The 25,461-nt window shown below is 43.0% G+C and overlaps 1 protein-coding gene across 1 annotated transcript in view; it reads right to left on the bottom strand.

Annotated features, from left to right (window-relative positions):
• Window positions 1–20,822, bottom strand: part of PLXNC1 (plexin C1) — a 59,145-nt gene extending 38,323 nt beyond the window's left edge. Inside the window, exons 1-6 of the mRNA XM_081929276.1 lie at window positions 19,752–20,822; window positions 6,839–6,967; window positions 5,489–5,623; window positions 3,081–3,181; window positions 1,904–2,018; window positions 20–265 (exon numbers count right to left, since the gene is read on the bottom strand). Of these exons, the coding sequence (XP_081785402.1) occupies window positions 20–265; window positions 1,904–2,018; window positions 3,081–3,181; window positions 5,489–5,623; window positions 6,839–6,967; window positions 19,752–20,726 (1,701 nt within the window). The 5' untranslated portion in view covers window positions 20,727–20,822. The remainder of the gene's footprint in view (window positions 1–19; window positions 266–1,903; window positions 2,019–3,080; window positions 3,182–5,488; window positions 5,624–6,838; window positions 6,968–19,751) is intronic.
• Window positions 20,823–25,461: the final 4,639 nt, after the last annotated feature.

Genomic DNA, 25,461 nt, shown 5'->3' with positions numbered 1-25,461 from the left:
GGCTTTATCCTCCCTCCGCCCAAGCACAGTAAATAAAATTCAGGCTACATATATCCTCACACATTCCATACAACAATACATGCCAGGTGTTGTAGGTAAAATATGAAGAAAACTTGCCTTTTCCAACTAGATCAGCAGCCTTAAGGTGACAAGAGCAGTTCATGACATCTTCCTTCACATTCTCACAAAGAATTTTTTTGGTATTCACATCTATCACTCTGCAAGTGAATGGCCCTTCAAAATTTCCAACTGCAGTTACAGAAATCTAAAGGAATGAGAAAATTGATAAGATTTCTTAACCTCTTAGATGATAGTCTGGAGGAACTTCCAAGAGAATCAGAGTTAAACTCTCAGGGTAAATGTTGATAGGCTACTTAAAGATTAGATAAAAAGTGAATGGCAAGAAACAATTGAAAATATACAGGCAACTTTTAATTGGCTGAATAGCAGGAGCTGCTGCAATCTGCCCAACTCCATTCACCACACCCAATGATTCCTACTAGGAAGCCATGAGATTTATACAGAACGATTCTCCCACTTCCTTCTCTCCCTAGAATGATGATGATTTGTTACACATGTAGACCATGTTTTATGCAAACCAGAATTCATACCAACCAGTGTTTGTAAATCTGCTTCAAACCTTAGCTTCAATATATGGTCAAGAAGATTCCTGGTTTGCATTAACCATAAACCATATCAGTATGTCTAAATGATGACTAACAACAGAAAGAGAAGAGAGAAATAGTTTCAGAGGCAGGAGGGAAAACAGCAAAATGCTCAAGGCTGGCTCTCACTTTGTCAGCCACAAGGATGCTGAAGAGCCAACGTTATGGGAGAATACTACCAACAGAAGCCAGACTAGTGTGTGTTTCTTTTTTGTCCCACTGAGTGAACCTGGCTTCTCTCTACTTTCCCTACACACTGCAGTAATCAGTGATTCAGGCAGACTGTCCACCCGGACATGTGAGAGTACTTCAAGAGATTAACAAATCCTGTTTTAAAGTATGTCCGAATTCTTTCCACATCAGTGCCACTCCTCAGAGGCAGAGCATGGTTACAGGAATCCATATCCAGCATAAGGGAACCATTAACCTCTTCACATTATAGCAACATGATCTAAAACCATTCCAAGCAGAAAGTGGGGAGCATCAGGAGACGTCACCATTGCTCTAACAAGGATTCACCTGCACCTTCACAGCTTGGCCTTTCCTTTTATGCAAGGCACCAAACAACTGGAGCCACCCAAGGAAGTTGGGTTAGGGGTCCCAATCCTGCTGGGTGCATGCAAACTGACACAGTGTGATCTGCAAGTATGGGAGGCTGGGATTCTGACAGTATGCCAAATACATTGGATTCATTATGTAGGATGAACTGCTTGTCTATAGAGATGGTTTGCAGAGAATGTCAGACATGGAAGCTTGGGCCAAATACATGCTTTTGTGTACATAAAAATAAACAGGGTTTTGTTTACCCAGGTTTGCCCACAAAGAACCCCATTGTTACACCAGGAGAAAAGTACAGTGGTACCTCAGGTTAAGAAAGTAATTCGTTCTGGAGGTCTGTTCTTAACCTGAAACTGTTCTTAACCTGAAGCACCACTTTAGCTAATGGGGCTTCCTGCTGCTGCCACACTGCCAGAGCCCCATTTCTGTTCTTATCCTGAAGGAAAGTTCTTAACTCGAGGTAATATTTCTGGGTTAGCGGAGTCTGTAACCTGAAGCGTATGTAACCTGAAGCGTATGTAACCTGAGGTACCACTGTATAAGCAGCATAGGATTGGACTATTATGTTTCAGTCAGACCAGAGTACTGAGAGAGCTCAGCACTGCCAAGTTAAATTCTCTCATTTGTAAAAACGATGTATTAAGTAGTGCAGCATGAAATGAAAATGATGTTTAACATACCTCACCTCTGTAATGCTTAGATGTGTAGATTTTCAGGCATTTATCTGTTCCATATGGAATGCTTGTCCAGTTCATTATGTTATTTGAAACTGGGCATTCCCCTTTTAAAGTGCAGCTGAAGAAAAATCCAAATATATGCATGAGAGAAATAGAGAAATCTCTTTCAATTATATATAAAAATCTGAATTATTTGTATCTCTTAGCCTAACTGTGGCCACCTTGACTGAACATTTCTAAAGTGCCTTCTCAGCTCTTAATCGGCTGAGAAATCATGTTCCAGATATTTAGCTTTAAAAAAGATACATCAAACAATGAACATCTATTCCATCATTTCCTTTCAATCAATTTGTTCCACCCTGTTGTCTGACTATGCAAATTTCCGGGAGATAGAACTGATTAACCTAATCAGATTTTCTCACTTTATTGTTGCTTCATTTCTGTCTTTAAAACCATAAAAAAAAACCAGTCACGCCCATTGATTCTTTCTCATGGCTTGTGATGCCATTGTCCCTCGAAGCCACAGACCCAAGAGTAGATATGAGTTTTGAGAGTTGGTGTTAAAGAACATTTATTTACGTTATTTTCCTTGGGACCGCTCCATGACTTTTTCAGTCTTATGAGAATATATCATTATGGTCTTTCTCAAATTTCAAATTCAAAATAGGGTATGCGAATTTAACACAACTATCCAAATAACTCCTTCCTGCTAACTATAATTATAACCACAATTATAGATGTCCTTTTAAGAAGAGTCTCACTGCATGCTAGCTTTAATTGCTAAAACACTAATTTCTTATTTACTGCTCGGCTACTGGCTTGTCACTATTGTGTCTTATAGCTCTTTTTTGCTCAAACTTTATAAAAAGACAAGTGCAAATAAATAAATGTTATGGTCTTCTTGTTTTAGAACTTCAAAGTTATTTGGCACCAGGATTCTGTCTTAGCCCAGTTAGAATACTAACACAAATATCCTGGGAAGGTTAAGAGAGAAGCTTGAGTTGCTTTTACATTAATATTATTAGCAAGTGTCATTATAGGAAGAGTCACTGCAGACTTAAAACTGATCCAAGATGGCTTTGTAAAAACAACTGTGGATACAGCCTCAAGGTATCAAGAATGAAAAAATACCAATAATGAAGCATTCATTCATATGAGCCTAGGAAGCAAAAATACATACTTGTTATATGAATAACACCATCCACAGTGGGGGTCCATGGCAGTTAAACATTCTTTACAGGAAATATACTTGCTACAATTGGCAACCTTTGTTCTCCAGATCTAAAATAGAAAGGGGGGGGAAATCACTCTTGCATGTTTCTAGTAAACATTTTCAAAAAAGTAAAATAATTTCCATAAACCCAGGAAATAGAAAGAAAAGCAAATCAGTAACTTAAAGAAAAAAAGGAATTCAAAGTAGTTTCTTACAATATTGCAAAAACCTTCTGCTGTTCATGTCACTTCTAGTTAACCTTCTATGGATCCATCACACCACTTTGCTAATTTGGGGGTGTATAGGAAGAGATCATTTGCAAATTGGACCTGTGGCAAGACCTTTGCCAGCTGTGCTCACTTGTACTTAAATTCAGAGCCAACAGGGTGGTATATGACTTCAAACATAATTTGCATGCAGATTCCCTGCCTGTTACAGCCTTTGTCTCTAAACTTCCGTTTCTAGGAAAGGCTGCTGAATGTGTGGTTGCTCTTCAGCACTTTAAAACCACCAACTTTCTGCACACCTGTTAACGTGGTTTTTGGTCTGGAAGGAGTGTGGTCTCTCATAACCATTTCTGCCTGGCTGGAGATTGCTACGGGCAACTGCACTCCACTATTAATCCTATTAAATCCTGCTGCTAGTCTTTAATGCTAAAGTGTGTTCTTGGCAAAAGTGTGTTCTGGAGTTTAATGTGGATTTGAAGCTGCTTCTCTCTGTCTCTCACTTTTGCAGCGTACATACAGTGTCCTCCTCATCCAAGTGGCAGCCTGCACCTCCCCTTGCTAAATTAAGTTTATTTTCTGTCTTGTTCTAGCTGGGTCCCAGGCTACAAGTAGCCTTCCAGATAACTATGGCTATTGCAGACCCAGAGCTGCAAATTCCAGAGCCAATCCAAGGTCCAATTCCAGACAAGCAGTGATTTTAACAGAGTTGACGGGCATCCCAAGGTCCAGGTAAGCAGATGGTCAGGATCAGGTGCAAGAAACAGTGTTGGTTAGCAAGCCATTGTTCCAGCAGTTCTCTCAGCCTTGCACTGAGGCTCTTAAACCAGAGGCACCAGAATCCCACCCTAGGCACAGCTGCAGCCTCTCAAGACATCTCTGCAGAATCCTTCTCCTGAGGAGGGTGCTACACCTGAGTAGTCCTTTGCTTATGAAGAAACCTTATCTACAACCAATCACTCTTCTTGACTATGAGGAGACAGCTGGTAGCGACATAATATTTGCCAATCTGTGGATAATCCAATAGGAGAAGAAAATGCAATACAAAAATGTGGGTCCTCTGAAGCTTATCATGTGGGAAGCATCATTGCTTTTAACATGTGATGACATTTCACTAGATGGTTTCTATTGCCGCGTTTACTTCTTCCATTTTGTTTCCATCAGTCCCAAAGACATGTTCATGGCATTTTTATTTTTAACCCAGCTGTTTTTCACAGAGCAGCTATGTTAAAATATATAAATTGCCCTTGCACGTAGATGGCAAAGGAAAAGGTAGGACAGGAAGTAGGAGTCTTTCATATGAATGATTCCTAATCTTATCTGGCTTTACTTTTTAAAAGTACATTTCTGTACTTTTGCGCAATTCTGAAAAAACTTATATTCCAGATTTGTACTTTTTTTATTTAAAAAGTGCATACACAGGCAAGCAAATAACTGCACACATATCCACAATGGACCTCAGGGAAGTAATAATATTTGAGGGAAGGAGACAACACTACATAGTACACCTACATGCATCCTAACAAGTACCACACACTAATGTGCACAAGAAAGGAGATGGTTTTTGGAGCCATAAGATTGAAAGCACTTGTGTGGATAAAAGTGCCCAAACAAGCACATGCAACAGTGAGCCATGTATGCATTAATGCCTTAATCTGAATGGAGACTGAAAGGAGTTCTCTTATAAGAAGGAAATCTCATGTGTGGTGATTACTCATCATCCATCCAAACATTCCTCACAAAGGCTTACCGGTGCTTCCTGAATTCAATGGATAAATGAGAGATGCTGAGAAAGAGATCATATGAAGGTGTGCACTTTGATGTCATCAACAAGTTTTCTCTTGTTTCCATCAACTCAGTTCTGAAAAGTCCTCTCTGCACTCACGTAAGACAATGTAAGTCAGTTACGCAACTGCGAACACTAAGAAAATGATGCGATAGCTAATCTCTAAAGTTACACAGAACTAATCAAGTCAGTTGCATAGTTTAGAATCTCTGCTGACTAGAAATCACACCTACTCATATTCAGGGTCCTGTTCTACAACCCAAAAGTAAAGTAGGTTGCTGGACTTCAGTTAACAAGGACTTTGCCAGATGACTGAAAGCCAACTTCAGAAGTACTATTTGTGCTGACTGCTGCTCTTAGCTCACCTTGTTACCAGATGGTAGATAGATGTAATCTTTATTCACAGGGTCAAGTTCAAGTTTGTGAAAAATTGGTGTTTCTTCTTCAATTTCATATAAAATGTCTGGGCAATTTGCTTTCATGTTTTCATCAAGAATAACCTAAAAGCACAGGAAACAAAAAGAACCACTATCATGTTATCATGGGCAAATTTATCTGCCCTATTTGAATACGCTATGGTTCCTCTATTCCTCCCCATCATCAGCAATTTGGAACAGATTTTTTTTGGGGGGGGACAACACGTTTGGGTGGAAGAGGTGAAAGCAGAAGTCCCACTGTGCAAGCAGAACCTCAAATGAACAGATAAGAAGCAAACTGCATGGATAATCTAACAAATACTCTTACCTGGAAAGTGAACATGTTCTTTTACTATTATCTCAAGAAAGATACAAGGACCTATTTTGAATGCACATTCAGTGACTAATGATCAGGATTTGTATGTTATCGATTTGGTCAGCTATTCTTTACAAATACCATTTAAAACCTTGTTTGCACAGGGTTTTAAAATCATACAGGCAGCCTCCTTGAATAGAAGAGCTTCCCACTTTAGACATTCATCCTCAAACTCAGAGAGTGGTCTCAACTGTGTACAGGTAATGTGTTGGAAGCAGAATGTCTGGACTGCATGCCTCCATTTCTCCTCACGTGTTTGGTTCCTCAGCTGCTTTGTATAGCTATATTAGCCCTATTTGGGCTAATAAGCAATCAATAAGTACATACAATAAAACAGTGTAAGATGACAGCAATAAAAGCTTTTCAGAAAGCTAGATAAACTAAACAACCTAAAAACTTATTTTGAAATTACATTATTTAAGTTATTTCACTGAAAACCGATCCAAGGAAATGTTAAATAAAGGCCAACATATATTTTTGTTGGGGAGAAGGCATTGTTTAATTACATAGAAAGCCACTGGACTTGGGGGAAAAGGAACCATCTTTCAAATATTATACAAGAAGAGAAGTTACAGTTGTACCTTGGAAGTCGAACAGAATCTGTTCCGTTCAACTTACAAAACATTCGAAAACCAAAGCACAGCTTCCGATTGGCTGCAGGAAGCTCCTGCAGCCAGTCAGATGCTGTGGAAGCCCCATTGGAAGTTCGGCTTCCAAAAATAGTTTGCAAACTGGAACAGTCACTTCCGGGTTTGCGATGTTCAGGAGTCAAAACGTTCGCGAACTAAGCTGTTCAAAAACCAAGGCACAACTGTATTTGCCAATATAGCAACTATCTAGCACTTTTACATGCAAAATGCCAAGAAGCTTCTATCAACTAATGCAACAACAATGATTCATCAAATAAACCATAAGCCACATACTTTCAGCAACTGTCCATTTCTTGTTCCCAAAAACAAAACAATCTTGTTCAGAACCACAGTGGCATAAACTGACACCAAATCAGAGTGGCTCAGCAAAGTTGCATTGTTGATTGGCCAAGCTATCTTGTTCTGAAAAATCAAATACAGAAGCAAAATATGAGTATACATCATTTTATCAAATATGCAACTTGTTATTTTCAAGCTACCTTAACTATAACTTGCTGCTGAAAGCTTCTTTATGGGAGATAGCATTGCACTTCAAGCAGGGCTCCACACAGTATTATTGCAAAATTTTGGCAACTTATGGGTCGGTTTAGATACAATGCTAGACCACAGTTTAGTATTACGAGAATGATTCTAGGCTTCTCCTGAACTCACATGACCACCCCAATACGGCCCTAAAGTGAAGTTTGGAAGCTTCCAATTTTCTCCTATCAGGATGAGAAATAATAATATCTTAGGTGTAAATGTCATGTTTTAAAGCAGAGTATGAATCAGGAGACCAGAGAAAAACCAGGAAACAAACAGCATGTATTACTTGAACACTGGAAGCATTCATACAGATAACAGCTATGCCTTCTGGCAAACATCTCATCAGTCATGAGTTTAGCTGTTCCTAACTGTACAACTACAACAGCATGTTCTTTAGTCGATATTTACTGTGAACCTAGCTAAAGATTATATGTTGGAAGCTACAGGAAAGAGTGTAACACAAGGAGGAATAAATAATACGGTAATTTTATTTATTTATTTATTTATTCATACATACATACATACATACATACATGGTTTCCCCAGCTACTCAGGGTGGCTTTCAACAAAATATTAAAAATACATTAAAACATCAGTCATTAACAACTTCCCTGAACAGGGCTGCCTTCAGATGTATTCTGAAAGTCAGATAGTTGTTTATTTCCTTGACATCTGATGGGAGTGTGTTCCACAGGGCAGGTGCCACTACCGAGAAAGCCCTCTGCCTGGTTCCCTGTAACTTGGCTTCTCGCAGTGAATGAACCACCAGAAGGCCCTTGGTGCTGAACCTCATCGCTGAGCGATGGGGATGGAGACCAGTTTAATTAAATCTGTTAATCATTGCAAACACAAATAAACAATTAGGTGCGGACCTGAATCAGGAAAATGTAAAGGCCAAAAACCAAAGAAATGAAAAACTGTGCTGCAATTCAATATTTTTAAAAGGATATTTAAAAAATTGTGACAATAAGCACTTATTTAACTGGGCATGATGGGCCCCATTCAGACATCATGATCTTTGCTTTGGAAGCTATGATATGCAGGAACTTAATACTCTCTCCTGCATCCCTTTTCTCCCATTTTACCTCTCCTTTAGCACCAGCTGGTAAACAGGCCAGGAAGTCACAGTTAATCACAGCTTCCTTTTATGTCCAAACTGATAGCTATGATTAACAGCTTTCAAACAAGCAAGGATTTGGAAGCAAATGTTGGGAGCCATTAACCATAGTTCCCTGGTTCAAACTGAATGTAAAAAGAAGCTGTGGTTAACTAGGCTTGCTGGCTTGTGTCCCTGCTCATGTGACGGGAAGAGCAAAGGAAGCTACAAAAGTTAACCATCTGAAGACAGTCAAATCTTCAATCCAAGAGAGTTTATGCAAAGCAAGGGGACCGCATATTTTTCAAAGGGGACCCTTTAGGGAAAAAGTGTTGTTTAATAATTATTTATTAATTAAATTTCAATCACATTCCTTCTTTCCAAAGGAACCAAAGTGCAGCATACAGCAAAATGGAAAACATTCACAAACGATCAAAAATCCTCAAATATAATTTCAAGGTTGTCAGGAACAATATATTTCAGCAATCAAATGCCTGGGTGAACAGAAATGTTTTTAAATTCCACCTAACAGTAAAGAGGGAGTACAGGAAATTGAATCCAGCCAGCTTTCCCCTCTGTCATATATACTCAATTTTATTTAAAGTGGCTCAACTCAAAACAACACAAACACAAAACACTAATATATATCAAATGATGCTATACTATACAAACAAACATCATGATCCATTTATATAATATTTACAAAAAGATGTATGATGGATTATCATGTTTGTGAGTACATAAAACACCATTTTATATATTAGGTTCATGGGTATGTTTGTGTTTTGGATGCTGAAGAAAAAACTTTTGTACACAGATTTAACACAAAATATAATTTGATGTTTTGCCACTCAATCTCCCATATTATTGAAGCTCCAGGCATTAATTACATGTGTGCATGAAGTTGTGCTGTACTTCAAGAAAATATATGCTGCTATTGCAGCATCTGCCAATGCTGTTTGTGGTCTAAAGTGTTAGGGGCATGGAATGCTGAGCGATCAACATATGTGGTTTGTCAGCTCTCAACCCTGTACAAAGTTGCACAACCACTTTTAAACAAGACAGGAAAACAACATTGTAACACCAAGGAAAGAAAGAAAAAGTTTTGCCGTCTTATCCAAAGAGGAAGTGCTTCAATATTCCTTTGCTTTTTCCATAAAGCAGGAGAACACAATGTGGTCCATTAAATAAAGGCATATCTACAATGGGAGGCGGGTGGTGCTGTGGGTTAAACCACAGAGCCTAGGGCTTGCTGATCAGAAGGTTGGCGGTTCAAATCCCCGCGACGGGGTGAGCTCCCGTTGCTTGGTCCCTGCTCCTGCCAACCTAGCAGTTCGAAAGCACGTCAAAGTGCAAGTAGATAAATAGGTACCGCTCCGGTGGGAAGGTAAACGGCGTTTCCGTGCACTGCTCTGGTTTGCCGGAAGCTGTATGCTGGCTCCCTCGGCCAATAAAGCGAGATGAGCACCGCAACCCCAGAGTCGGTCACGACTGGACCTAATGGTCAGGGGTCCCTTTACCTTTACCTTACGGGGGGGAGAGAGTGTGACTACACCAGGTTTCCTCAAACCTGGCCCTTCAAATGTTTTTTGCCTACAACTCCCATGATCCCTAGCTAGCAGGACTAGTGGTCAGGGATGATGGGAACTGTATTCTCAAAACATCTGGAGGGCCAGGTTTGAGGAAGCCTGGACTACACCATCAGCAACACTTGTTGACAGAAATTAACATCCAAGCAACCTAAGCATCTATGGCCTAAACTACACATAGTGATGATGACAGACTTAGGGCATTGACACTGGTGAGATAATTTGGCTCTGCACAGCTGTCTTTTATTTATCCAGCCTTCCCAACTGTATGCTTTTTTGGACTGTGATTCCTATCAGCCCCAGCCTCCACAGCCATGGAGAGGGGTTCTTATTTTAATTAGGCATTTTTGATCACCTTTAATGTGGCATCCCAAGGTGGTGTCCAAGAGATATAAAGCATTAACCAATTTATATAATTAATACATTAAAGTTTAAATACAGAAACATTCCAGGGCAGAACTTTAATTCCTTGTCCTCACTAAAACCCAGGTTGGAATTGGGGGGGGGGGTGTTGCAGTAAGATGAAAAGTCCCATTGGTGTCAATGGGACTAAACTGCATGACAAATGTCACACTTAGTTAAAAGAGGTATGTTTTAAAGCAGTGTTTTCTTCAACCTAATCCCCAGATGTGGTTGGACTAAAATTCTCACCACCCACAGCCTGCTTAATACAATTACTGCTTTGTATTATTGTAATTTATTTAACTTATCTCTCACTTACTACAGAGACAACTTACAAAGATTAAGAACCAAGAAGAATTCCACAAAACAAAAACGATGTGTTCAATAAAACCATTTCAATAACCCATACAAAAAAAATACCCACAGAAAAGAACCCACCCTCCTAACCTTCTTCAAAGTGGAAAACAGGAGAAGGACCTCAAATGAAGATTGAATGGTCCAGAGGCACTCCCACAAAGGTATTTATAGATGAAAACCAGCACTTTGAATTGGGCCCAGAAACATATAGGAAGACAATGAAGCTGTGCCAACACCAGTGTTTTAAGATGGGCTCACCTTGATCCTGTTAACAGTTAAGTGGCTGCATTCTGCACCAGCTGCAGTTTGCAAGCCATCTCCAAAAGAAAGCTACACATAAATTGCCCTGCAGTAATCCAATACAGTGGTACCTCAGATTAAGAACTTAATTCGTTCTGGAGGTCTGTTCTTAACCTGAAACTGTTCTTAACCTGAAGCACCACTTTAGCTAATGGGGTCTCCTGCTGCCGCCGCACCGCTGCTGCATGATTTCTGTTCTCATCCTGAAGCAAAGTTCTTAACCCGGGGTACTATTTCTGGGTTAGTGGAGTCTGTAACCTGAAGCATATGTAACCTGAAGCATATGTAACCCGAGGTACCACTGTATTGAGGCTGTGAGAGCATTCATAGATTACTGTAGCCAAATTATCCCTATCAACAAAGCGTCATCGTTGGACCACCAGCTGAAGCTGCTAGAAGGCACTCAGTGGGGATGATCTTCACCCCAAATGAGTAACCAACGTGATGCTCTCCAAATGTTGTTCTTCTACGACTCCCATCATCACTAACCATCAGTCTTGCAAGCAAGGATGCAGGATGGAGATAACGAGTCCAATATCTTCTGGAACGAACATGGCTGGGGAAGTTCCATAGCTGTTCTCTGCTAATGTTGTCCAATTGAAGTTATGCAGGAAGGCACTGACAATGTAGTAGGATCGCATCCTATGCACAACTAACCTGAGCAATTTCAACCTTACTCAGTTGAAAGCTGAATGTCTGAAATCTTGCAGATCAATTGCACGCAAGGCGGAGAGCTTAAAAGCTCCTTCTGCACTGGGTTTTCCCAGTGTGGAAAGAGCTTTTAAGCGCTCAGACTTGCTGGTACCAGGCTCTGGGATGCTCTCACAATATCTTATGGAAACTTGGATGGCCCTGTGAGATCTCACAAGAGCATCCCAGACCTTAGTAAGCAGGTCTTGAGAGCTTAAAAGTTCTCTGCCTTTCTTGTAAGATAAGGATGGTGTTTTTTTTGGGGGGGGGTTCCAAAGGGGTGGTTCAGTTACTGGTATATGTGTTTTTGCTTATATGAATCATCCCCAGAATGTAACCCCTGTGCAAGACACAATCATACTGTAGTCGTCCCCCCCCAAGCCCTCCCACACTGTGCAAACTTTATCCTTCTTTATAAAATGTGTAATTGTTTTAGCTAGCACTTACTCCACTGAAGTTAACAGATAAGTTGTGCAAGTATTAAATGACACAAAAAGACGCAACAGGATGCTCCAAGTCTATGGCATACTATTAAGGCATCTGAAGTTTTGGCACAGATCTGATTTGGTCTTGCAATACTACTACTAATACTATTACAGTGGTACCTCGGGTTAAGTACTTAATTCGTTCCAGAGGTCCGTACTCAACCTGAAACTGTTCTTAACCTGAAGCACCACTCTAGCTAATAGGGCCTCCCGCTGCTGCCGTGCCGCCAGAGCACGATTTCTGTTCTCATCCTGAAGCAAAGTTCTTAACCTGAAGCACTATTTCTGGGTTAGCGGAGTCTGTAACCTGAAGCGTATGTAACCCGAGGTACCAATGTAATTCAATTGATAAACCGCCCTTTATCAAAAGATCCCAGGGTGGTGTACTACATTAAAAACACAATACAGAGCATCAATGATAAAAATATATAATAAAAATATAGTAAAAAGCATACTGACAAAGAGCCTCATAATAAAATAACCATCCTAATAACAGTCCTGTTCCCCACACTTTTACAGGCCATAGATTATTTAATAGCCATAGACCTGGGTAAAGACATGAAATGATGGGGCCAGGTAAGCCTCTCTGGGGAAAGTATTCTACAATCAGTTAGCCACCACAGAAAAGGCCTGTTGTCTTGTTGCCACTTTCCAAACCTCTCTGGGACATAGAAAAGAGCCTCCGATGACAAGTGGAGGATCCAGGTCGCTTTGTATGGGGGAAAGGCGTTCCTTAAGGTATTGAACTCCAGAGCCATGTAAGGCTTTGTAGTACTCTGAATTGGGCCACACAGAATTCACGAGAAATGTGTTGATGGGAACGTGTTAACCTTAACACAACTCTGTCATAAGACCAGATTGTGATAGAGAGATCATCCCTCCTTCCAGCATCATTCACTTTATTGCCTCTCTTTCTGTAGCCAAATATCCCTCTCATTCTCTGAATGTACGTGTACACAAAACACCTGGCCAGGCCAGATGGCTCACTATGCTAATCTTTCATCAGACTTATTTATCTGAAGGCTTATAGAACTTCTGTGACTTAATTCCTATTTAAAAGAAAGCTATGCTTAAAATGCACCCCGTTTTGAAAACAGCTAGATCTGACACACAGTATGTTAAAAAGAAATTCGTTAACTATAAAAGCTAACATTCTTGTCAGATTACAGGCATACCCTTTATATTCATGTACTGTAGTCTGCATAAGGCAGTCCAATAAATAATTTTTGAGGGGTATATTACTGTGTTTTGTTCTTTTCACATAACTCTTGACTAGGCCAAAACAACAGCAGCAGCAGCAGCAAGAACGAAAACTAAATTTGCCGTCCACAAGACAAAAGCGCTACTCTGGTTCGCCAGAAGCGACTTAGTCATGCTGGCCACATGACCCGGAAGCTGTACACAGGCTCTCTCGGCCAATAAAGCAAGATGAGCGCCGCAACCCCAGAGTCGTCTGCTACTGGACCTAACGGTCAGGGGTCCCTTTACCTTTATGGGTAACATATAAGGTGTAGAACACTTTATGGGGTTTTTCCCAAAGCAGAATCAGTGCAAGAGACTTCTGCTTTCTACAAATGCCATGCTAGAAAAGAAACAAAACTCACTTCTTCCCATATCAGTCCTCTAGAGCCCTGCAGAAGATTTGTGGAAGAAGGGGGTGTTGTTTTACCTCATGTGGGGTTTAGGAGAAAGCAAGATATGGTGCAAGTCCCTCTTAGGTTTTCCTTCTCCACCATGCTGCTTCTTGCCTTCATGGATGTGAAACAAAGGCCCCCTCAGCATCCCAAAATCCTATACAAACGTGAACTAGACTACCAGGGACAAAAGGTTATTGTTAAATTTCTAATTGGACTTTTGCAGAAGTTAGAACATCCTTGCACAACTTCTATTTTTGGCAGAACCCTTTCCCTTTTTTCCAGTTTACAGAGAAGCCAGGAAAGGTATGCTCGCCACATAATGAGGAACACTCACCAGTGGCAAGAGTGTGAGAGGAGGACAATTGTGGAGCTCTACCTCATAGTCACCATGGCAACTTGAACAGCCGTAACAATAAGTGATAAAATACCAGAAGCAAACATGTTTTTAATTTCCTTTTGCTTCCAGCTTGTTTTCAACTTTTTATTATTTTTTTGTTTCATTTTATGTCTTCATATTGTTGTAAACTGCTGTGATATATGCTTTATGATTTAATGATATATAACAGGCACGTCCAACTCCCTAAAGACTGTGATCTACTCCTACTATTAAAAAAAAACTGGCAGGGATCTACCCATTGTCAGAGTTATCAAGCTTTTTGGGAGGAGGACTGTCAAGAGTTGAGCTTTTTGGGGGGAGTTGGCAAGTGTTATTGAGCTTTTTGGGGGGAGGATAGTCACTTGACGCTTCCAGGAAACAAGGGTCAGGCGACAATACTTGCGCTTCCCACCTGCCCCAACTTCCCTTGCTGTGGAGGAGGTGGAGGAGGGACATAGTGCCTGGGGCGTAGGGCCAAAACATTTCCGCGGTCGACCAGAGTCACCCCGGCGATCTACCTGTACATTGCGGTTGACCGGTTGAACATGTCTGGTATATAAAAAAAAAGTATTTAAACAACCAGTGTGCCAATCTAAGTTTCTGAATAGTTGTACAGGTCCTTTAACTGGGGGTTAGAAGTACAGTTATACGTTGGATCTTGAACGCCTTACGAGTTGAACGTTTTGGGTCCCGAATGCCGCAAAACCGGAAGTGAGTGTTCTGCTTTGTGAATGTTCTTTGGAACCCAAACATCCAACGCAGCTTCCAAGGCTTGCAAATGGCTACAGAAGCTTCCTGTAGCCAATGGGAATCCGTGCCTTGGTTTCCTAACATTTATCTAGACAAGGCACAAAATATCCGCCAAGTGTGATTTCCCATTCTACAACATTCAGTCTCATGGTACACATCCAAGGCAGCAATCCCAAATACATCTACTGGAAGGACACCCATTGAAATACTTCTGAGAAAGCCTGCAGAACAGAGTTGCTCATCTTTAGAAGGGCTCTCTGCAGAAGAGGCTTTACTTTTCCAAACATCTCATGCAGCCTGAACATTTCCCATTTGCAGCAAGCACTGCTCCCATTCCTTTCAGGTTCCTAACCTCTTAGGGCAAAAAGGCACCAATGTAAGGGACAGTCTTGGGCGCTACAAAATATGCAACCAGTCCACAACCAAAAAACAAAACCACACCTCCATTTAATGTAAAAATTGGAAGGTGCAGGGGGCCTTGGTGGGAACCAAGCAGGGTTCACAAGGGCACCATGTTGGGGGGCCCATCCCTAGGTTACAGCGGTCAGACTAGTAAAGGCCTGAGGGACTCTTCCTTACACTTTAAAATAATGATGATGATTTTATTTACTTTTCACGATACAGAAGACACATTTTGAGAAGAAAATTGTTACAACGGTAAAAACAAATAACTTGTTTTCCTATTTATTAAAACAGTTTTATAGCCAGAGTGGCTGTTTGTGTTACAGATGCTCATTTTATTATCTTTCCTTTAAATATATGTTATTTGAAGTCTGCTGGAACACGTGTGGATTCACTGCAGGGAACTCCATCATGCAACCTACAGCAAGCTTTGACTCTAACTCCCATCAGTTGCTGAGTGGTAAAGCCAAGACTACTGGGCTGGCTATGCAAGGTGTTTTTAAGTCCTAACTATGTGATGTCCTGCCCACCTGCCAAATAAGGTCCACATAGCCAAAAATGTTCCACAGCACAGGTTTAAAATGTGATTCTATGCATACTCAGTGTATTTATTTTTTTACTAGGTTGGCAATCTATTTTCTTCTTGTTTTTCATACTAATGTATCCAGAATGCTGAACCAGCAACATCTAGGCTCCTCACAGGTTCTCTTGAGAGCCAGTGTGGAGTAGTGGTTAAGAGCGGTAGTCTCGTAATCTGGGGAACCAGGTTTGCGTCTCCGCTCCTCCACATGCAGCTGCTGGGTGACCTTGGGCCAGTCACACTTCTCTCAGCCCCACTCACCACACAGAGTGTTTGTTGTGGGGAAGGAAGGGAAAGAAGAATGTTAGCCGCTTTGAGACTCCTTAAAGGGAGTGAAAGGCGGGATATCAAATCCAAACTCCTCCTCCTCCTCTTCTTCTTCTTCTTCCAACCATAATCTAAATCAGGGTTTCTCAAACTTGGTTCTCCAGCTTGTTTTGGACTACAATTCCCATCATCCCTGACCACTGGTTCTGCTAGCTAGGGCTGATGGGAGTTGTAGTCCAAAAACAGCTGGCGACCCAAGTTTGGGAAACCCTCATCCAAATGATGCATTTTTACCATTGTGTGACTTGAAGTGCCCACAGAAAAAGGTTTTCTCCCTCTCTCAAAGAATTAGAAATTGTGGATAAGTGAATGTTAGATGATTCGAGATAAGGGGAAAAGTTGCTTCCCAGAGCATATCATTAAACTATGAAATTCACTCCCACTGGAGACAACCAACTTGGACAACGTTTTTAAAGGATTGGACAAATGAATGGAGGTAAAGCAAAGGCTACTAGCCTTGATGACCATGCTCTGGCTGGAGGCTACGTGAAGGGACAGTGTTCTTGTACCTGGATCCTGCTTTATGGACTTCCCATAGGCATCTGGTGAGTCTGGTGAGAACAGGGTCTGGACCAGATAGGCCATTGGCCTGATCCTGCAGACTCTTCTTATTTCCTTATGATACCAGCACCTAAAAAATGCTGTTCTGCCTTGCAAGCTGTTTTAGATAATGGACAACACTACAGCAAACTGTTGTTTTTCCCCCCATGAGTGTTTGCAGAGATTTATATGTCAATGCTTAATAAAGGATGTACAAGAAGCATTTTTTAAAAAATTTGGTCACATGCATGTGGTAAGCCGACTTGCCATTTCAAATAGAAAAGCCTTTCTTTGCAAAGCTGTTGAGTAACTTTTTTGCCACTGCAAACCCAACTTTCTGCTTCCTATGTTGAGCAACATCATGAGATCTTCGTTTATATATGCTCAGCTAGCAGGACATCGTTTTTTGCCAACTCATCCAACAGTAAGTGCGCTGGTTGCAGTGGGAAAGTAAAGCATCTCTCTGAAACCAAAGGGGGCTTGACAGTAATCCATGTTGGCTGAACTTCTTCTATAGAGTTACATCTGCCCAGCCTTTCAGCAATTGCGGGTGATTACCGTATTTTTTGCTCTATAAGACTCACTTTTTCCCTCCTAAAAAGTAAGGGGAAATGTATGTGCGTCTTATGAAGCAAATGCAGGCTGTGCAGCTATCCCAGAAGGAAGAACAGCAAGAGGGATTGCTGCTTTCACTGTGCAGCGATCCCTCTTGCTGTTCTTGCTTCTGAAATTCAGGGGGGGGGATCTTGTTTTTCTCCTCCAAAAACTAGGTGCGTCTTGTGGTCTGGTGCGTCTTATAGAGCGAAAAATACGGTACCTTGTTTTTAACTGTACAGTGGTACCTCGGGTTACATACGCTTCACGTTACAGACTCTGCTAACCCAGAAATAGTACCTCGGGTTAAGAACTTTGCTTCAGGATGAGAAAAGAAACCGTGCTCTGGCGGTGCGGCAGCAGTGGGAGGCCCCCTTAGCTAAAGTGGTGCTTCAGGTTAAGAACAGTTTCAGGTTAAGAACGGACCTCCAGAACGAATTAAGTTCTTAACCCGAGGTACCACTGTACTTGCTGTTGTTTTAACCTTCCCTAGGACCTTGCAGTGAAGGGCAATTATTGTTGTTGTTGTTGTTGTTGGGTTCAACATATCCGGAGAAATGCATCCCCTGTCATGGGTCTCACCCCACAACCCTCATGCAGTAAGTTCACCATGCTTCCTTAAGTTAGCTGCCCATTATCAGTTGTGAGGCTGTCTTCCACCCATATGTAAACTTTTGTGTAGTATTCCCTGTGAAAGTTCCTTCTAAATTAGAGCCTGCTGGGTCCCACCAATGGCCCATCTAGTCCAGAATCCTGTTCTCACAATGGACAACCAGATGCCTGTGGGAAGCCCACAAGTAGGATATAAGTCCAAGAGTACTCTCCCCTTGTATAACCTTCAACCGTGGAGCTGCAGTACAGTGGCCAGTACAGTGGTACCATGGCCAGTACAGTGGTATCTCGGGTTAAGTACTTCATTCATTCCGGAGGTGCGTTCTTAACCTGAAACTGTTCTTAACCTGAAGCACCACTTCGGCTAATGGGGGCCTCCTGTTGCTGCCGCGCCGCTGGAGCACGATTTCTGTTCTCATCCTGAAGCAAAGTTCTTAACCCGAGGTACTATTTCTGGGTTAGCAGAGTCTGTAACCTGAAGCTTTGTAACCTGAGGTACCACTGTAGCTTTTACTTTGTTGTTGTTGTTTAGTTGTTTACTCGTGTCCGACTCTTCGTGACCCCATGGACCAGAGCACGCCAGGCACTCCTACCTTCCACTGCCTCCCGCAGTTTGGTCAAACTCATGCCGGTAGCTTCGAGAACACTGTTCAACCATCTCGTCCTCTGTCGTCCCCTTCTCCTTGTGCCCTCCATCTTTTCCAACATCAAGGAAGCTTTTTTTTTTACTTTCATTAATTTGTCTAACTCTTTTTAAAAGCTCTCCAAATATTGGAATTTCTGGGTGCTTGGTATAATCTTTTTCTTTTTCTACCAGTCTTTCTATTTCAGCGAAACTTGATGACAGCTGTTTCACATCATCATACAACTTTTGGCAAATGTGGAAGACACACATGTTCACCCTGGCATTTGACATGTGAAATGTATATTTTTAGGACCTAACTTGTTTTAGTAATTTTAAGTTGTTGAAAAACAATTTTATATTGTGTTTTAATACTAATGTTGCATTTTAATTGTTGCAACCTGCCCTTGAACCTTAGGGTGAAGGGCAGATAATAAATTGGAATAACAGCAGCAGCAGCATTCATTAATATGGACAACTTCAAACTTATGGTTAAACCTACACAGAAAGCTTACACTCTTTCTTGTTCTGCCCTGTACTATTTAGTATTTTTTTCTATGTATCTTGAGTTACAAATATTGACAGTGAAGACGGGAATATTCTTAAGAGTCACAGGGTACATGCAAGCTTTTTATTTACTGCTCCCTCCATATCTAGATTAGGGGACGGGAGAGAGTGTAACTGAACAGAAAATGTAGGTGTTTATATGGAGGTACTTCCAAGATGCTTAGGGTATTTTATTGTGGGATCAGTGCAGCGGATTTTTGAATTTTCAACAATTTTGGTGGTGTCCTATAAAACAGCTCAACAATTTTGTAGGTGTCAGGAATTTTACTCTTTGAAATATGGCAACCCTATTTTTGCACCATCTACACAACATCACTGCTCTACATGCCAGCCTGTATTTTCCCTCCCCAGTTAATGCAGATTTGCCTTTTGGGTGATAAGAAAAACGAAAGCGAAATCCTGTTGCGGACTACCTCTTTGTGACATTAAGCCAAGTAAGAAAAAGAAAATAGTTAGGAACCCAAGCGAGTAATGCCCCAATGTGTTTTACTATTGACCTAGAAAACTCACTGTGTCTCAGCTGCTATTAACTCACCCAGTGGGCTAGAAAGCGCGACCGACCTTATGGGGTTGTTGCAAGCGCAAAGGAGACCGCAAAGTTATTTCACATCTTTAAAACGGTCTACCTTGAGCATCAGACCAGCCGGCAACGACGACGGTGCGCTGTTAGAGCCGGCCCTCTGGTCTCCGATTCCGCAGGGCAACAACGCTCAACCTATAACCAAAACTACTCACGCATGGCTCCGCAGGCTCGGGTGCGCAGATCCTGTTCGAATCGCCAAAGGCGCATCCCTCCGAAACGCTCGACACCTGGCTGAGGTTGAAGATGCAAAGGGCCGTGGAGGTCGGAGTGGCCGGACCCTCGGCCGAGCCGAAGACGCCGACCCAGAGCCCGCGCTCCTGGACGTAGTTGGAAGAGAGGATCCTCCGGGTGAAGTCGCCGCCGCCGCAGCGCAAGATGGCCTGGCCGTGGCCGAAGAACCGGTTTGCCGGCATCTGGTTGGCCACCAGCATCTTGGGCTCCATGCTGAGGCTGTAGTGATAATAAGGAAAGAAGAACTGCCCGCTCCACAGGAACGCGTCCGCGAAGTGCAAGTAGCAGCCGTCGCCCACCAGCAGCCGGTGGTCCTCCGGGACCGGCTTCTGGCGCTCTTGGAGAGCGACGGCCACTCTGGAGTCGCCCTCTGCGAGGCACTCTGGATCCAAGTCGCTGGGATCGTTCAGTCGGCGAGACGTGGCCACCACCAGCCGCCACTCGGAGCCGCGGGCATAGATCCACCCGGCGGCGGAGCCCTTCCGCAAGCAGGTCACCACCTCTTCCCCGAAAACGGTGGCGTTGGCGTCGGCGCCCAGGCGCTCCTCGTAGCAGGAGCCCTGCGGCTGCGTCCAACAGGTGAGGAGGCGGTCGTTGCCGAAGGGCAGCAGGAGCTTGTTGACCGTCGTCCCCGAGTCGAGCGCCGGGCTGCTGCGGCGCTCCTTCGCCCAGGCCAGCGAGGGCTCCACTTCGTACCAGCGATTGCCGCTGGCCACCAGCAAGCGCCGCGCGCTCGCCGCCAGGTTGGAGAGCGGCTGAGGGAAGGTCTGCGCGCGCGCCGCCGACGCCTCCTCCTCGGCCGCCCAGGCCAGCGCCGAGGCAGAAAGCAGCAGCAGGCAGTAGCAGGCGAGGCCGCCGCCCAGGCGCCCCCTCAGCCTTCGCCACCAGCCGGCCATGGCCACACACACACGCCGCGCTCCGGCTACCTAAGGCGGCTCTGCAGGCAGCGTGCCGACAGCTGCCCCATGGCTGCGCGCTGAGGGCGGGAACCTCCCCCTCTCCTTCCCCTCCCACCCCACCCTCGCTCTCTCTGTGGTTTCCTCGGTGCCACCCAGAAGTCTTGCGCGCAGAAGTTCCTTTTTCCACGTCGCTGGGAAGCACCACTCGGCTCGCGCGTGCGAGCTTTCCCGCCTGCCCCTCGCCGCCCACCCTCGCCAATGTCTCGCCCCGCCCCCTGAAGGCGCGTGCAGCTGCAGCGCTGCACGTGTTGGAAACTGGCCGGCCTGCTGCTTCCCGCCAGTCCCCAGTCTCCCTACTCCACAAACGCTCCCCCCCCCCGCCTTGTTTAGACGTTGGAGAGGCCCATAGGGGAGCAAGGCGATTCAGGAGGGTGTCTTAGCTCCATGGCCGGTTCCAAATTATTGCGCGGAGGGGTTGCTTGGGTTTGGCTATGGTGCGCCACGCCCTCTTCCTTGCGCCCTCCGCCAGCTGGTTGTCCTATCCTCCTCGCCCCTCCCAGCACGAGACCCTGTTCGGAGAGAGCCAGAGAGCATGCGCAAACGACAAGAGGGAGGGGGTCGTAGGGATTGGGCCAAGTTGGGAGAAAAGAATTCGCTTCCTCCCCGTGACCCTATCCCAGAGCCTGCTTTGACCACACATCCTAGGCCACGCCCCTATCTGTAGGCCACGCCCCTTTCCGGCCCCTGTTTCTTGCCTTCCTTGAGTGTGCTTGCCTGGCTGGAATAAGTCCTTGAGCTGTGATCATGCTTCCCATGTGTGTGTGTGTGTGAATTGCGTAAAGATGCAGTTAACAATATTTGTTCTTCATCGGCTCTACCCATCACTGTGGCCCCCCATAAGGTTGCCCAGGAGCATATATAGAGAGTTGGGGGGGGGGGAGTTGCCTGCTGAAATATACTCAGAGTCGAGTGGGGATTTCATGCTCTTTATTCAGCTCATAGTGGCAAGGAATGAAAGTTTCCCCAAAGTATCTGCTTTATATACTTTATTTACACAATGGGCCACACGTGATTGGCTAATTCCGGGATTCTCCTGTAGGCCATCAGGTTGCGGATTCACTTCCACCTGGAGCTGGATTGGGTGGCTCCTGTGGACCAATCATACTGCTGCATTGTTCTAGGGCCAATCAGACTGCTGCATTTTGGATCCTATTGTTCTAGGCCAATCAGACTGCTTCATTTTGGATCCTATTCAACTCAGTACACAACACCTGCCCTACACACTTATTTACCTGCTCCTCCTTAGCAGCACAGTGGGCCCAATCTTAATAGCTGGACTACTCCAAGGGAGAGCACAAGTGAGCAAGGGGAGATGCTCCCTCTGACCACACACTGGCTGGCACAGCTGCGGAAATCAGCCCCTCCACGTGGCAACATTCTGAGGGAGAAAGCAAGCATGAGAAGGTGGCAAGTGATGTCCTGTCTCTGTGTTGGCCAGTCCTCCCCCCTGCACCACCCAAAGATGGAGGGAAGCAGGCAAGAGCAACTTCCTCTTATTTGCCACTGGCCTGCGTTTCCTCTGTGGGTGGCACATCTCCCAGGGGGAGAGGCGGCTTGAGCAATCTGAGGCAGCAGAGGTGACTGTCCCTGGCAACCACCACCATCTTGTTCTTGCAGCTGAGCAACAGACAGCTGCCCAGGACTGGCTGCTCTCTCTGGGCCAACAAGATGCCAAGAGGACTTTCTTCTCCCCTTCAAGTAAACTGTAGTTTCAGAAGCGTGGTTTTTCTTAGGACCACAGCAGGGGCAGGAAGAAGGTTAAATTTCCCTTCCAAGCCGACTCTGGTCCTGATCATTGCTATGTATTAAATTTGTATGCTGCTCTTCAACCAGGGTGGTTCGCAACATACAAAGACAAAAGGAGAAGCAAAAATTACATATAATTAGAAACAAAAACAAATAACTCCCCTCTCACAAACACATTTAAGAGGACATAGAATGTTAATCAGCCAAAGGTCTGGTTGAAGAGAAACATTTTCACGTAATGCCTAAGATATGCAATGAAGACAACAGGCCAGCCTCCTTAATTACCAGCTTCCCTGCCACCTGATGCCATTTTCATTTTGTTGTTTTTTAAAAAACTTGCATGATGCTCATTTAACATGGTGTCAGGGGTGCCAATGGACTCTCTCCAGGCATGGGGGCCTCTGTAGCTACTACATTCCTTCTCCCTATCTGGGTGACATCTGTTAAATTCGTTGAAGTGCAAAGCGTTTGTGGTGAATCTATTAAGACTCTATATTTTGCTGACGCAAATGCATGACTGTGGTTTTTTAAATGGTTCTTGGGAATCCTGAGATCTCTGTTTGAAATGTGAACTAGCCCCCAAATGGTTAGTACTGTCAGCTTTGACAGCATCAAATACCTTCGGGGGCAGGGATTAATCTAGGCACCTTTTTCATTCAATAAAGTGTGATCATCACCTGTCAGAGCAGAAGGTATTTCTTTTCTAAATGCTGCCAGCTGGTTAATTTGCAACACCCACAACAATTGGGTTATAGCTGATATCCTCTAGCACCATTATCATTTTTTAAAATATGCTATCACACACCCTGCCCTTTCTTCAAGGAGATCAATGTGGAATGTGAGTGGACAGGGAGGTATTGATCAAATTCCTAAACCAACTGTTTGCATTCTGAACAGTAAAAAGTGTCACCGCTATATTCTACTGTGCATAAAAAAATATTGGAGGGAAAGCAGTATTGCCCATCCATAACTATGGTATACTTTGAAGTAAGCCCCATAAAACTTCTTTCATGCAAGCTGGGGCTGATAGTCCAGAACATCTGGACGGCACCAGACTACATCTGTAGTCCAGAACATCTGGACGGCACCAGATTGGCAATGCCAGGATATATGGCACTTTCCTGTTAATAAATCCTATTGAATTCAGCGGATATTATTTCAATGTGCATAGCAGTGAGTGTAAAAAATCAGAGAGAGAAAGAAATTTCCCCAATTTATCTCACCTTTCTGCAGAATAACAGTGGCATGCATACCTCTTCCTCAAAACAAAAATGTAAATATTGCCTCTCACTTAAAATAGAGATATTTGCTAGACTGCTTTAAATATGGTGCATGGTAGTTCTCTTTCCTGTAAGCAAGCAGCAAAGTAGAACAAAATGCTGCACACTCAGCAAGAAGGGTAAAATTCTCCACTTAGCGGAAAATAAAAGAGCAACTAAGCTGCATTAAATATTTTCCTGGAGCAGATCAGTATCTTCCGCTGGATGTGACTTTGAAAAAGAGTGGGAACCTTTTATATTATACTTGCAGAAACAAAGAAGGAATATTGACTCGGTGGCAGGATTTAAATAAACATTCGCAATTTTATGGATAGGGAACAAAAATATTGTAACAAAGGGAAAATACGATATATTGTAGAAAATAGCAGAATATAATAATGAGGATTAAAAAATCAGAAATGGAAGTTGAGGGAAGTCCAAAGGGAGGGAGGGGGAGATGTGATGCAAATTGTATATTATGGATATATTTGTGATGTGATGAGAAAAAAGAAAATCCATTAAAATATTTTTTTTGTTTAATAAAAAGTATCTTCCGTGAAATTGGATAATGACAATATGTAATGCAACATTGTTAGCAAGGCATTCCATCTGGAAGCAACAATGTGGCAAAGTGCAAAAAAAGGACACAACCCACCAAGAGGTTATTTTGCAGAAATTCTGTGGCTCATGCAGAAATTCTTAGTGACTTGGGTCCCATAGTATAAACACGTGGCCTATTGAAACAGAAAAATGTTACTATTCTCAATCATATTCCTACATTGCAGGGGTTGGACCAGATGATCCTCAGGGCCTCTTCCAGCTCTACAATTCTATGATCTATTATCCACTGGCCTGACTACTTCCTCTTCTCCACTCCATCAGGCACTACCAGAACAATTATTTTGGTTTTATGGCTTCAGAAGAATTTTGCCAGCACTTTTCTGTTCTCAGCCATGGGAATTTCATTGTTATATCCCATTCTGCAAACGAGATGGCTCATCTTCATACTGCTTGCCAAACACTCATTGACAAAAAAGTATGTACAGTGCAGCATTGCATGGCTTGTAATTTTGGAAACACATTATTTGTTTTTCTTTCATGCCAGAAATGTTGGCAAAGGGAGTTTTGGGTTTTTTTTGACAAGGGCATGCTACTTGAAATTGTGGGTAGCTGGATACAAGACTGTGCTCTTAATATACATGAACATTAAGCTTCAAATAATAACATATTGTCAATGCGGAAAGAGCTACTTATATATTTATGCAAAGGTCAGCAAGCTAGTTTTCTACTTTACATTTCTTTTTAAAATCATTATTTTAATAAAAAGTATAACAAATAAGACTAACAAAGTATTCCAAAAATTCAAACGAAACAAGAAATCAATTGAAGGAAACAAAAGATATATTAAAAAATTATTAAAAGAAACTTGTACAAAAGAGGAAATATAGCAGTATTTTATTACAATAAAAAAGAAAAGAAATTTTATCATCTGTGGAATGCTGTCCCTAGCAAACTCTCTACCTGGAGCCTTTGCTGATAGCTTTCCTCCCTGCCCTCACCAGGCTGGCGGTTTGCAGACTAAGACTCTATTGTTTGTTATTAGTGTGCGGACAAAGCTTCCTGTGGTTGTTATGGGTTCCCCTCCCTTTGTTTTGTGGTATAATCTA

This window comes from Podarcis melisellensis (genome assembly GCF_964234715.1).
Source record: "Podarcis melisellensis genome assembly, chromosome: 10".
Taxonomy (NCBI): Eukaryota; Metazoa; Chordata; class Lepidosauria; order Squamata; family Lacertidae; genus Podarcis; species Podarcis melisellensis.
Note: the sequence above shows the minus strand (reverse complement) of the source record. Positions and strands in the feature narration are given on the sequence as shown.